The 15,300-nt window shown below is 48.3% G+C and overlaps 1 protein-coding gene across 3 annotated transcripts in view; it reads right to left on the bottom strand.

The window, feature by feature from the left end:
* Positions 1-15,300, bottom strand: part of KIAA1671 — a 188,612-nt gene that overhangs the window by 118,148 nt on the left and 55,164 nt on the right. For all 3 annotated transcript variants that reach the window (XM_081036552.1, XM_081036553.1, XM_081036554.1), the window contains 3 exons: positions 13,930-14,011; positions 7,825-10,668; positions 144-287 (listed from right to left, as the gene is read on the bottom strand). In XM_081036552.1, the coding sequence (XP_080892678.1) occupies positions 144-287; positions 7,825-10,668; positions 13,930-14,011 (3,070 nt within the window). The remainder of the gene's footprint in view (positions 1-143; positions 288-7,824; positions 10,669-13,929; positions 14,012-15,300) is intronic.

Genomic DNA, 15,300 nt, shown 5'->3' with positions numbered 1-15,300 from the left:
CAGATTGCCACGCAGGTGCCTGCCTGTCCTCGACCTCTGGCCCCCGGGGCCAGCCTTGAGTCTCCATAGAGCCACATTCCCAGTGGTGGTCAACCACCAGCGCCACCGGCGAGTTCCACTCCGGCCATGCCGGTATCACTCACCACAAAGGCTCCGCTCCTCTTGTCCTTGCAGAAGCTGTGGCTTCTCCGGGGACCCAAGGCCACAGGTGACACCTGCCGGAGCGGCTGCTCATCGTCCTGGAGAGCAGCCTCTTTCCCTCCCTGTCCAGGATCCCAGGACAGCACCTGAAACACAGAACAGAAGAAAAGGACTTTACTAGGGCTTTGTCATTTACAGAAAGAATGTGTCACACCACGCGAGTCCATTCTATACCTAAAAGGGCAAAGAAGAAAACTGAAGGGCCAGAACCTCCCCCTGCCCCCCGCCACACACAGCGGTCTGCCTCAGTGATGAGCGGTAATAAGTAGGATCAGTAAGTCTGGGTGCAGCCCAGCCTCAGATACTTAATAACTGTGCCTTAACCTCTCTGAGCCTTGACCATGTGCAAAAAGACCAATAATACTACTACTCAGCTTGTAGGTTCATGGGAGAACCAAATCAGGCACGGCACACCGACAGTGTATGACACAGTGCTGCCACCAGGGGGCGGACGTGCCCGAGTCCTGGGCACCTGGCTGGCCTCACACAGTCTCCTTCACGCCACCCAAGTGGGGATCCCTCCAGAAACGTCAGCCAGTCTCATTACTGCCACTGGTAACTTCTGGCAACCTCATTTTAGACATCTCGCCATACATCCAAACGCACATGCACATATACACAGATATATCGAGAAATGGTACATGAATAGGACATACTCGTATTATATACACTAGTCCGAATCCTGTCCTTTTTTCCTTACACACAGGGGAAAAATTCACAATCCAGTAAATACGGGACTCCAGAAGTTGGATTTTACGTGTCTCACACTCTCGCCGCACAGACAGGGAAAGGGAGGCCCAGCGAGGGAAGGCACCTCCATAAGAACACACAGCATCAGGGAAGAGCAGGTCTGGGTTCCTGATCCCTTGCCTCACAGCCTCTTGTTTTGATGCCTTATGAGACTCTCCGGTTCTCCTCCTGCCTCCCTGGCTGGTCCTACTCAGCCTCCCCGCATCTCAGAGGGATGTCTGACGGTAGGCATGTCCCCAGGACAGCCACAGAGCCTTCTCTGCTCCTGCTACAATCACTCCCTTGGGGATCTCTCACAATGCCTCATGGCTTTAAATAAATCCCCTCTACACACCGACAACTCCAGACTCTGTCTCTCCGTGTTGGGACTCCAGATTTGTAGATCTCATTGCCCCTACAATAGCTACACTCACTGCTCACGCTCATCTCAGACGTCACATGCCCAAAACAGGCCTCGCGATTCCGCCCCTCCAAAATTGTTCCTCCTGCGCCTTGCCTATCACCCAGCTGAGCAGGCTGTGACCCTGGGGTCGCCCTCTATTCTCCTCTTTCTCTCCACCTCCTCCACAAAGCTGAGACTCTGCCTTTGAAACATGCTGTGAACCTCGCATCATATACCAAAATCAACTCAAAACAGATCAAAGACCTAAATGTCAGAGCTAAAACTGGAAAACTCTTAGAAGAAAACATAGGCATAAATCTTCCTGACCTTGGATTGGGCAAGGGTTTCTGAGATGTGACACCAAACGTACAAGCAACAAAAGAATACATTGGACCTCATTAAAGTGAAAAATGTCTATGCCTCGAAGGGCACCATTGAGAAAATAAAAAGACAATCTACAGAATGGGGAAAAATTTCTACAAATCATAAAATCATGTCTGATTAAGGGAGTTGTATGCAGAATATAGAATCATTACAACTCAAGAATAAAAAGACAAAAGACCCGATGGAAAAAAATGGACAAAGGATCTGAACACGCATTACTCGAAAGAAGGCACACAAGTGGCCAATAAGTACATGAAAAGATGCTGAACAGGAAATGCAAGTCAAAACCACAATGAGCTACAACTTCACACCTATTAGGATGGCGACCATCCACAAGACAGATGATAACAAGCGGTGGTGAGGATGCGGAGAAATCAGAACCCTCATACACCGCCGGTGGGAATGTAAAATGGTGCAGCTGCTGTGGAAAACAGTCTGGCAGCTCCTAAAGGTACACATACTACACCATTTCATATGAGGGACTCGAGCAGCCGTGGATTTGGGTATTGCAGGGCGTCCTGGAACCAATCCCCTGCGGAAACCGAGGGACGACTGTGTACCTCAATGAAGCTGTAACCCCCCACCCCCCAAATGCTACAATCCCCCCCACGGCCACCACCACTCTGGTCTGAGGACCATGGCAGCCTCCTCGCTGGCCTTCCTACCTCTACCCTCAGGGGCTCAGTCCACACCCTGCTCAGCGCCAGCACTAGGGTCCCTCCCGCATCCGCAGGACCAGCTCACAGGCATGCTGCGGCATCTTCACTTGCTACCCCTGCAGGTCCTGACCTGGCTCGATCCCTTCCATCACTCGGGCGGCACTTGTCATCCCCTGGAACAAGCCCCTTTAAATGAACTTCCCCGTCAACTCCCTTTTTCTATCTCCCCAGGACTTACCACTCTCCAAACAATCCCACCCCCTCACTCGCTTGAGCTCTGTTTGCCTCCTAGACCTGCGTCTCCCACTGGAACACTCTGTGATTATGGAGAAATCCTCGGTCTGGTCTGTCCAATACAGGCACCGTGAGCCGCCAGTGGCTTTCGAGCATTTGAATGTGGCTAGTGCAACTGAGGACCTGAAGTTTTCCATCTTACTGAATTTTCACTAATTTAAATTTATAAATAACCACAGGCGGCCAGTGGCTGATTGATTCAGTGGGCTGGTCCCCGCCAGCAGCCCTGTTGTCTAGAACGGAGCCTGGCCTGGGGTCAGCAGCTTTATTAAATGTAGTAAATGGGGGAGGAAGGGAGGAAGTACATCCCCTCATGTCCTCAAGCCTCCTTCACACCAGGCCCTGGGCCAAGGGCCTGACCACACATTATTTTGTGATATATCCCCAACAAGCCCATGAAGCAGGCAGGATCCCCATTCTGAAGATGAGCAAACTGAGGCTCAGAGAGGTCTGGCATGGTGCCCGGAGTCACACAGCTTGTAAGTCACAAAACCAGGACCTGATCTCAGGTCTGCCCAATTTGCAGTCCGGGGCTGTTTCAGGGAGAAATCCAATTCGAAAAGTACAAAGTGTTCGTCTTCCTAATAAAAACACTCCAAGAACTCAATGAGAAAAAGGACCGACATCCCAAAAGAAAAGTAGGCAGAACATAAACAAGCGGGTTACAAGGAAATACAAATGGCCTCATCCACATGACAAGACGATGGACACTTATTAGGGGCATGAGCGTCAGAGTCTGATGATACACCTCGCTGGCAAGCTGAGAGAAATGGGGCCTGTCATTGGGGGTGAGGATGGAAGCTGGTACAGCTCTAAGGCAGGGTGCGCTGGCAGGCTCCTACAAAATGCCAACTGTGTTCACCCCTCGACAGGCGATCGTCACCCTCAACCCACGGATAGGCAGTAAGTCCTCACCTAACGTCATCTGTATGTTCATGGAAACGGAGACTTTAAGTAAAACGAGGTACAATGAAACCCATTGTACTATAGGCCAATTGACATAAACAAGAGTTACGTTCCTGTGGCATATGTATATCCAGTCACAAAACATCACCCAGCTTCTAAACAAGGGCCCCAACACATCTAATATTGGGCACTGAAATAAATGTGAACTATACGTACATTTAAGAAAGATGAGCCAAAACAAATAAGAGAATGATTTTCCAACACGCTTATTCCGATTCGGGGTGGTGGGTGGCCAGAGCCTCTTCCGGCAGCGTTCTCTCTCTCTCTCTCTCTCTCAGACGGGAACAATGTAGGCACCAGTTCACCCAACATGTACATCTTTGGGATGTGGGAGGAAACCCAGGCAGACGTGGGGAGAACCTGCAAACTCCACACACTGTCGTCCCAACCAGGAAGCTATTTTTTTCCTCTCATCGACAATTATAACCAAACGACATTGCATGAAACAGTGCATGCTGCGCATGTGCAAAATGACGTATGCACGTACATACAAGGTTTGTAAATATTAAAAGATGGGGACTCTCAGCCACGTGTGCTGTGTGGCAATGTGAAGGAACGGGGCCACTCTGTGGGCTGAATCCAAAAACTCTTCAAGATGCATTGACGAGAAAAAGGTGGGTGGCAGTTCTGTGGGTTCAGCAGAGACCCTCAACCCGAGAACCTCCACGAGAGCTTTTAAAACTAACAAAGGTGGGCCCCACCCCAGAGGTTCCAATCCAACTGGTCTGGGGCGAGTCCCCTGCATTCCTATCTTTTAGGATTCCCACAGTTCCTCCCATAGACAACCAAGGTTTCAACCACTCGTACAGAATGCTCTCTTTTATGGAAAAGGAAGACAAAAGCATGACTATACATTCATATTTGCTTGTATTTGCAGAAAGAAACTCGAAAGAATTTGGACAAAAAAGACTGTAAGTGTTTTTTACTGGATGGGGAGGAATGGAAGGATGGAGAATGAGAGGTGGGGGGAATTTTTACTCTATACCTTTAAGTATTTTTGGAGCCACGCGAAAATACTCTCTTTTGAAAGTAAAATAAGTAATTTAATTAAATGAAATACAATAATTGGGCCGGGGACAAAGTTTCAGTAAATGTTTGTTAAGAAAGAGAAAGAAAGAGAGAGGGAAGGAGGGAGGGAGGGATTGCTTTAATTATAATCACACCCCATTCCGGGTACATGAGCAGAACTGGCTGCGACTCAAGAAATCTTCACCCAAGGAAGCAAAGAGTCACATCAAGCGGCTCACTGACGTCCTGCTTCCAACCCCAAAACTCAAACCCACCTAAATATCCATCAACAAGAGCCCGGATAAAACAGTTGGGGCTCGGTCACATAATAAAATACTCTGCAGCCATGCAAAATAACAAGGTGATTTGTATACATTCTGTGTGTTTACTATTTAAAAAAAAAGCAAATTGTGGTATTTTCTGTAGCATACTGCCACGTTTCATAAAACAGTATACACTTACCTATCTCACTCTCTCTCTAGTCCAGGGTTCCTATTTTGGGGCTGGATGATTCTGAACATCCTGTGCTTTGTAGAGTGTTGAGTAGCACCCCTGGTCCCCACCCACTGATGCCAGGAGCAAACGCTTCCCCAGTGTTTCAAACTTTCCCAAATGGGCTCTGGGGGCAAACTGCCGAAAGTTGAGAACCACTAATGGGCCTGGAAGGGTGTGCCCCAGTTTATGTACCAGATGCATCATTTTGGGGAGAATTTCTTTCTAAACCAGATATTTCTACAATGTTTTAAATGTTACACAAGCATTCACTATCACTTGCAATAATGAACATATATGATTGATAAGCAACTCTGTAGTGTAGGAGAGTCCCAAAAAGGATGAAAAACTGTGACATATGGGGGATGACAAAGGGAAGGAATTCAAGGGGGGAGGGGGTCACTTTTTTACGCAACCTCGTAAGGTTTGAATTTTCGACAACTACCATTTTGTACTTCTGTGTTGCTTTTGTTTATTTTATTTTTAAGATGAACCAAAGATCTTTGGGCAGGAGAAAACAGAAACGGGGAGCTGGTCCAAGGCCTTCCAATCCTTAGTGAGGAAACAGATCCTCTGACAACAGCAGTCCTGGGGCCCACGCACCCTGGGCGGGTGTCCAAGGCCAGGCTGGGGCCCCCTCCACAATGCCCAGACTCTCCTGCTGCCAGCAGAGCCCCTGAGCGAGGCGCTGGCACACAGCTGAAGTGTCACATTTCCTTGGCCTCTCTCTTCCCTCTCCGATCATTCCCACAATAACAGCCTGGAGGTGGGGAGAGGTGAGTCCCTTCTCGAGGAGCCGGTGGGCAGAAGCCACAGGCTGGCCCTGCACTCACACCCTTTGGGTGCCTAGCCCATGTTGTGTGCTTTATCTCCATTCAGCCGAGGACAGTGCTTTGAGGTAGCGATCCCTCGTAATAACTCCAATGGGGAAACGGAGGCTCAGGGAGGGCAAGTGACTGCTTACACACAGCTGGTAAGTGGCAGAGTGGAGACGCAAAGGCAATTCTGAATGTGGTAATTGGAAGAGACCTAAGTTCAAAGCCAGACTCCACCACTTACCCACCCTTAACCTTAGGCATAATCCTACTGTTTCATTTCTACGACATCCCTTTCCAAGTTGGACCCCCTCTTCTCTCTTTACAGACGGACTGAGGCTCAGGCCCTCAGAGAAAGTGTTTGCCTTTAATCACTTGGTCCATCAGTGACAGAGGAAGGATTTGGACCCTGCTTTGCTGACAGCACAGCCACAGGTGGGTAGCGGGTGACACAAAGTCAGTTTCCACACTGTCCCCAGAAGCACGCCATGTTTTGTTCCACCTCCAAACCTTTGCATGTGCTGTTCTGCCAAGAATGTCCTCCCCTCCCCTATCCAGCCCAACCAAATTCATATCCAGCCCTCAGGGGTGGGCTCAAGCCAGCACCTCCTCTCAGAGGCCTTCCTGGGCCTCTTTTCCAGTGCCACACTCTGCACCATATTATTTCCTGGCCGTGGATCACTGTGTCCCTTCTCTCCACTAGGCTGCAAAGCTTCCCGAAGACGGGATTCGTGCCTTAGTTTTCTTCCCCACCTTCATGGTTTCTCAACCGTCACCAAGTGGCTTATTTGAAAGCTTGAGTCTCAGGCCAGACTGGGGTTCAAACACTAGCTTTGCCACGTGGTGCTGTGTGACCTGGGCCAATTTACTTAACCTCTCTGAGCCTCCGTTTTTTCCATCTGTACACGATGATGCTGTGGGACCAATACTCAAGCACACACTAGAGGTGAAGGTGTGCTGCTGTGTGATCATTTTCTCTCCACCACTGAGGATGGCACCAGTGAGGAGGGAAGAGTGGGAATGTTAATAGCCCCAGAAACAGCCTCAGGCTAGGACAGAAGCAAACCAGAAAATAAATACTCCAGGTTCCTTGCCCCTCGGACAGGAGAGCTCAGAGGTGATCTATGCTGTTCCCCACGGGTCTCCAGTGAGAATGAGTGTCAGCTGCCCAGAGTGGCACCTGCCTTACCTTCCCTGCCTGAAATCTCCACTCCCCACCCACTCTTCCCGAGATTACCTCCTAAAACTACTACTACTTGTAGGGGTCTGCTTCTGTGGAAACCCAATCCACAAAAGAGGGATCGTCATGAGGCTCACATAAGATGGCTCATTCAACAAATATTTCTTGAATGTTCACAACATGGCAATCAGGATGCTGAATACTGGGATACAAGAACGAACTTGATACAACACACTGCAAGGCAGCAGGTGCTCAATCAATGATACCTTCTACTATCCTCATTCTAGGCCACAGGTTTCAAACTGGTAGCCCACGGGCTAAATGGAGCCAGCAGACATGGTTTTTGTGGGACTGAACAGCATTTTTTAAAAAGCTGGCCTCATTTCACAGTAGGGGGATTACACCTAGAAATCTGGATTTTTTTTTCAGATTCTCTTGATAAATCGGATCTGCCATCTCAGGACCACCGTTACTACTTGTCAAGAACAAGCCAGAACTGAGCAGCAGTTGCCCCCTTCAGATAAGGCATGAGCTCTCCATTTGCCACAATCCCCACCATTCCCTAGAGTCTCACACCCAGGCTGACTCCACTCATTTACATATCCACCTGGCCCACGTAGGTTCTGAGTTTGAGACCCCTGGCCTACATATTTAACCAACGTTTGACAACACTGATACAGCTTTCATACTCACCTTCTGACTGTCTCGAGTCCCTGACTCCCGGCGACAGGGCCCCACGTTGGTCTCCTCGGCCTCCGAACTCTCCCTGGGGAGGCTGGGCCTCCCTTTGGGCTGCTCCTGTCTCCTCTCTCTGGCTTCCTGCATGATGGACAGGCCCTCTCGGATTTTGGCAGGGGGGCCCTTCTCTGAATAGGCCCTCTTGACATCCAGTGGTGACCTTCCACAGTCTCGTGGGTGGTCACCCAACTGGGCCACACGGACCTCCTCTCCTTTCCTGATGGCTTTCCTTGCAGTCCCTTTCTTCTGGTCCACTGAGGAGGATTTGGGCAACACGCTGGCTCCACTGCCCGGACCCTCCCAGGCGGTGGGCTTTGACTCGGCCGGGTAATTCTGACCCTTTGCACTGTGACGTTTACCAGCAAAGGCCTTTGTTTCATCCTCAGTGATTCCTGAGATTTTCTTCCTGGAACCCCCAGAACCAGAAGAGGCCCCTGGATATTTTTCAGAAGGAACCGAGTGTGGCAGAGCCCACAGAGGAGGGCTGACTTTGGTGTTCGTGGCTACCCACGGGGTCTCTAGCGGCTGCTTGCCTGAGCCAGGACGAGAACTGGGGCTTGTTTCAGCAACACTGGCTGGTTTCCGGAGACCCTCGGCTTCAGGCCCTTCCTTCAGGCTCCTCCTCCTCCGCTCCCCCCCGCCTTGCTGGCCTGGCCTCTCCTGAGAAGAGCTGCTGGGCTCTGCAGGCGGACCCTCCATCAGCTCCTGAGCTTCCTGCTTCTTGTACACAGCCATAAGAGCATCAATGTCAAGAACACTGGACCTGTAGACATCTTTGACTTTCCCTGGGACTGTCTCGCTGACCATCTCAGTCTCCCTTCTGACCAGGAGATCACCGGCTTTCGGGTGACTTTTAAAAGTCGGGGTCGTTTGGGGAGCACTACTGGGAAATGTCTTGTTCCCACTGTCCTTCCTATCGTTCTGAATGCCAGTGCCATCTTCTGGTCGCCGACGAATCCATACGGCATCGGCATCAATGATTCTTTCAGTAGAAAGATCTAGAGTCCGATCCCCAAGAGGTGATGGGGCATCAGATGGCTTTGGAGTTTTTGAAAAGCTTGTACTGTCACGCTCTCTGCCCGGAGCCCAGTTTTTATTGCCCATGGTCTCCGGCGGCTCTTCAGGGTTAAGAGAAACCAAGGTAGATGTTAAAGGATGAGGAGATGGAGGTGGAGCTCTTTTTCTAGAATGTTCCGTCAAGTGTTGGGGCCCCGACTTAACAACACTCTTTGCTTTTTGAGTATCAGGAATCTGATACGTCACTGCAAAAAATGTCGCCTTGGGTTCCACAGATGACCCTTGCTTGACTGCTGGATGAGCTGGGTCCTGTGAAACACCTGCGTGCCCCTCCTGGGCCTCTACCGTAGTATGGGATAGCTGAGGTTTCCTTAAGGCACCAGTGGTGGGGCTCAGATAATCCGTGCGTCTCTGCTCCACCTTTGAAGAGTGTTCTGGAGACAGGAAGCTGAACTCATCAAACTTCACGTCGTGGGGCAAAGTCCGTCGCCTCCACTTCTCGAGTTTCTGGTCCGTGGGACTCACCTTCCGCATCCTGGCTTCAGGCTCCCGGGCCTCAGCTGGCCTCAGTTCGCGCTCACTGGCTGTCACAACAAGGGACCCTTTCTGCACAAGCCCATCAGGACGTGGCCATGCGCGGAAGTCAGAGGTCTCATCCTTCGCCCCGGAAGGAGGGTCCCGAGGGCAGCCCCGGGGGGAACTCCTTTCTCCCGCTGAAATGCAACCTCCTGGCTTCTTCCCAGCCCCTTCAGACCCCTGGTGCTGGGGCTCCCTGGCAACTGCCTGGACAGTCCTCGTACAGGTGACCTCAGGGTCGCAGGGCCTGGCCGAGCGCTCACTGGTGACCTCAGAACCCACCTCCGAGCCTTTCTCGTCACTGACCACCACAGTGGCTTTATGCCAGTTCCTGGACACCCCACTTGTCCACTTGGGTGACAGGCAATTGCCCCCAAATGTGTCCTTTGGCTCTCGGGAGTCAGGCTTGGACCCACTGACCTGCTGCGTCCCTCGAGCTTCCCAAATCAAACTGGCCCTGTGGACGGACCCCGCCTGGCTGTCCAGCCTGCCCTCTGGGTCAGCAGGGGTGACCTCGGGGGACAGCTGCCTCCCCTTCAGCGAGAGTCGGGACTTGCCACTTCGGAGCGCCACAGCTTTTTCCTCGGACACGGTGGGGACGGCCTCACTATGTGCACGCTCCCCCACCGCGTGCACAATGTCGTACTTGGGTTCAACCCTCTGGGACGTGGGAGGGTTTTCCAAGCACTTCAGTAAGGGGTTTTTACTGCGTTTTTCGCCCAGAGGGTATTTTTCCAAGAGAGGTATGTGATACTGTTTGGGGTCACCATTCAAGAGGGGAGTCTGTCCCAATTTCTCTGTGTCAAGGTTTTCAAACCACCGGGAGTTCTCTTTCTTGAGGATTGTCTTTTCCGGCGTGTCTTTCCCCAGCCTCGAGCCTCTCTCGGGCCTGGATTTGAGCTCTGAGATGTGGGTCACATCAGCAGGGGATGTGGCCGAGGGACAGTGTCCTGACTGGTCAGCCACAGTGTGTCTCTCCACGTGATGCTCAAACACGGTGGCCCTCACAGTCTGAAAGCCTCCGTCGTCTTCTGGAGTGCTGTCTGACGACCTCAGGGCCCCCACTGAGGTCTCACTGCGACAGCTGTCGGCGACTCCGTGAGAACTGGTTTTCCGCTCTGTCTGCCTGCATTTCTCCCGGAGCGTCCCGGGCTTCCAGGGGCTTCTTGGGGCAGATGCTCCGTCCAAACCAGGCTCTTCTTTTTGCTGAAAAAATTAAAAAGAAGAAACAATTCAACTTAACTAAATGATTTGAAATGGAAAGGAAGAGGTGAGGTCATTGAAATGGCTGCTTTTAAAATCTCAACAAGGAGACAGCATGAAATGTAAAGATGAAACACATCTAGGATGGATGAAGAGGAGGGGAAATGGACACTCTCGAATATGGTTGGAGCAAACATACATGGTTGTGACTTTGGGACAATTCAGTATATCTGTCATGATGTTAAAATTCTCATTTCATTTAATCCGGCCAGTTTTCTCTCAGGATTCCCTCTTTGCCCACGAGCCCAAGTCTACGTGAACAAGAAAGTTCACACAGCACTGCTTGTGTAAGCAAATGAACACAGACAATGGGAGCACCCATCTGAAAGGGCACTGGCTAAAGAAATGTGGATATATCCAGACAACGAAATACCACACGGGTACTTGAATCCATAGAAGGGGGTGGGTTCTAATGTTGTGCCATCCACGAACACACAAAACATTGTTGGGTTGGTGGGAGATAAGCAGACTGCAGAACAGTATATTTATAATATAAATTTGCAGAACAGTATATCTATAATATAATACCATTTTTAAAAACTCTGTGTGTGTGTGTGTGTGTGTGTGTGTGTGTGTGTGTGTGTAGATGGACAGCGGAGAGAAAATGGAAATCACGCTGTGAGTAAGGGTAGGAAGAAGGAATGAGGATGAGAACATCATCTTTTAATCTTACACACTTTGGTTCTGTTCAACTTTTATAATATGTGTATTATTATTTAGTAATTAAATTTTTTTTTTCCTGTTAAAAATAAGTCTACCTCAACAAGTTAAAGAATTAACGATAGGACCCACCAATTCCATTCCTGGGTACATACCCAAAAGAATTGAAAACAGGAATTCAGACAAAAACTTGCACACAAATGTCCACAGCAGAACTATTCACAGTATTGAAAAGGTGGAACGACCCGTACATCCATCAAAAGGTGGATGCATGCAATGGAATGTTATTCAGCCATAAAAAAGACTGAAGTTCTGACACATGCTACAGCATGGATGAACCCTGAAAATATTATGTAAAGTGAAAGAAGCCAGTCACAAAAAGCTGTATGTTATATGATTCCACTTATATGGGATATTCAGAATAGGCAAGTGTATAGAGACAGAAAACAGATTCATGGTTGCCAAGGGACAGAAGTTCATCGGGAAAGGAAGCGACTTGGCAAGAGGTTTCCATTTGGCGTGATGAAAAATTCTGGAACTAGATAGCGGTGACGGTTGTACAACGTTAAGAATGTACTTAATGCCACAGAACTGTTCACTTTAAAATAGTTATAAAGCAGGCAGGACCACAATTTGCTAATCTCTACTGTAGATGATAGAATGCCATTAAAGAATTTTGAAAATATTCTGATTTAAAATTTTTTGTTTGTATTTTATTACATAAATGTATAAATAATATGTGAATATATTCTCATTGTAAAGGAATCTAAAAAATATAGACAAAGCTCAAGTCCTTTAGTTCCCTCATTCAAATACCAGTCCCCTTCCTGGTTAACAACTGTTACCAATGGGGAGTATATCCTGGAAGAACTTTCTAGAACATTCCCCTTGCATTATTGTGTGTATGTATGTATATATGCATGTGTATTTTAGTTTTTTAAATTTAAAAATATACTTATTATTCTTAAAAAATAGTTAAAAGAGTATATTCTGTGTTATGTGTATTTTACCACAATAAAAAAATTACTAAAAGAAAAGTCTATTATAGAGATGAAATCTCATCCCATTGAAAGCAAGGCTTTCTTGATCAACTTTTCAGTTTTTGAAAGTTTTCAAGCATATACAAAATTACAAATAAAATAACAAGTTCCCCTCAACCCATCCCCTAGATTCAATGGCGATCAACATTTCAGCCACCTTGCTTCACACGGCCCTTTTTATTCTTTCTGTTGTTGCCATTATAGGATTGTGATGTGAATACAGAGCACTTTACTTAAAAAGGACCCCGTCAACCATTTTTAAAGAAATGATTCAGAAGATCCAATGATAAAAATAAAAAAAGCAGGACAAATCACCAACCCCAAGAGCAGGGGGCATTGCTGTTCAGAACTAGCTCACCTTTGTGGAGGATTTACGATGGGAATGTACAAATGGGCACGGAACCAAGCTCTGGTGTTTAAAACTCTGCACAAGATTCTTTAAAAATGAAACCTATGCCTACTATACGATCCAGCCATTCCAATCCCAGGTATTAACCCAAGATAAAAGAAAATAGATGTCCCTACAAAACCTTGCCCACAAATGTTCATAGCAGCTTCATTTACAATGGCCCCAAAACTGGGAACAACCCAAAATTCCATGAAAGGGTGAATGGATAAACAAACTGTGGTCTACCCATACAATGGAATACTACTCAGTAATGAAAAGGAAGGAACTATTGATACACATTGCGATTTGATATGTCTCAGAATAATTATTCTGAGTGAAAGAAGGAAGACCAAAAAAAAAAAAAAAAAAGCACTGGTTCCATTTACAGAAAAATCTAGAAAATACAAACTAATTTAGAGTAACAGAAAGCAGATCAGATGAGGGAGTGGAAGGGATGGCAAAGAGGATTCTTGCAAGTGCTGGAAGTTTCATTATCTTGAGGGTAATGATAGTTTCACAGGTGTGCACACATATACGTCAAACGTATCAACTTGTTACACTTGAAACATGTGCAGTTTACCGCATGTTAATTATGCCTCACCAAAGCCGTTTTTCAAACATTAAAACTCTGCAGAAAGCCTCAACCACAAACCAGTTATATCTAGGAGTTATTTTATGACCTTTTTCTTATGAACCGAACTAAATAAAAATACTTTTTGAGCAATTTAATTTCTGGTAATTTCCCTCCTTCTGCTAGGTGACGCGTCAGAGTGGAGAAGGAAGCAGGGACCATAATGAGGGAAACTGAGGGGGTTTCTGGTAACATTTTTAACCTTTATAATTTCTTAATAAAGCAGGCATTCTTACAGAGGAAAGCCATGTCCCAATACCTGGCAGTTACATTTGTAAACAGCATTTAACACCAAGGAACAGGGAATCACAATCCATCATGCCAGAAGGAACTTTAAATGTCCCAGCATCAAAGGAAAATCTGTTTTTATTGTTCATGAGAGGCTTTTGATTCTTTCCTAGGTCCTGCAGACCATAAAAGCTCTTTTTCCAGTAAGTGTGACTACTCACTGGAAAAAAGATGTTCCAAACACAACAGCTCCTTACCTTTTCTCTCAGTTCCTTAGAAAGCTCGCCACTCAGCTCTGAACACTTTTCATAGTTGACTCCATTGCTTGAACTTGAAAACCTGGTACAGAGATCCACATTACTTGCATGGCCCTGTAGCTATGGCTCCCTCCAGCCCACACCCCATAACTAGCTCAGGTATCCAGGGGTGAAATCAGCATTGAGCTCATCAAAGCAGCACTGCCTGGTTTGCTTTGAGAAAAGACATTTCTTTTTCGGTCGCCAAACCACTGAAAAGGACCTGGTGGGGAGAGCCTACCTTAAACACAGCATCATCAGAGTGGCAGGGGCTCCAGGCTTGGGTGAAGAGACCTGGGTGCTAGTGCCAGTTCTATCACCTGTCCCCTGCGGGAGCTTGTGACCTCACCTGAGCCTCTGCCTCTTCGTCTATAAAACGGGGATAATTAACACCTCCCCATGGCCTTTTGTAGGGCGGATACGAGGCTACCCAAAGCCCTAATAGCTACATGAGGGCATTCAGGGAAGAGTGAGGATGCCCCAGGAGGGATAATTAATGGCTGTTGTTAGCAACCAAACACACAACAGCAGCCCCACGGCATAGGAGACAAGGGACTCGGGGGCGGGGGGCTGCCTGGAATGTGGGGGGGCACGGGTCTGTCTCTGCCTCTCCCCATGACTTTGGCCAAGTCACTGTCCCTCTCCAGGGGACAGTGTTTTCCCACCTGTGAAAGGGAAGAGAGAGAAACGGGAGTTTGGGGGCTTGAATTTTTCCATCTCTGAAAAGCTACCTGGAGTGGAGTCCTAAAGATTAATTCAGGGCAAGGGGCTTGCAGAGAAAAGGGAGGGGAGAGAAACCAAACCACTTAAACTTGACCTATACGCAGCCATCCAGGATCAGCCTCCTGGGAGGCGTGAGGTCATACATGAGTTGTTTCTAAACTGGGAGCCTCAGTTTCCCCATCTGTCAGATGGGAATAATCCGAGGCACTGTGAGGACGTAGGGAGGAAAAAGCATGTGAGGTCCCTAGCATGGGTGCCCCTTCCTCTGTTATCCGAACTCAGGGGTTCTCAGGCCTGTACCTGAGAATCACGTGGGAAGCTTTTAAAAACTACCAAGATTAGGAGCCTCTCCCCAGATTCACTGAATCAGCATCACTGGGGGTGGGACCCAGGCATTGGTATTTTTTCCAGGTGATTCTAAATTCTGAGAACCACTGGTCTAATTCTGGCCCAGCTGCTGCCCTAGTTCCCAGGGCTGGGAGGGCAGTGGACGCAAAGGTCCTGCCCCCTGGAAGGAAACTCCATGCCCAGCAAAGTATGCCAGTGGCATGCATGTCATTACTGAGCAGGTGGACACACCTAGTGGCATCTCCCTGTTGGAGGCCAGAA

Source organism: Rhinolophus hipposideros, assembly GCF_964194185.1.
Source record: "Rhinolophus hipposideros genome assembly, chromosome: 24".
Lineage (NCBI taxonomy): Eukaryota > Metazoa > Chordata > Mammalia > Chiroptera > Rhinolophidae > Rhinolophus > Rhinolophus hipposideros.
This window is presented reverse-complemented; position numbering and strand designations above follow the sequence as displayed.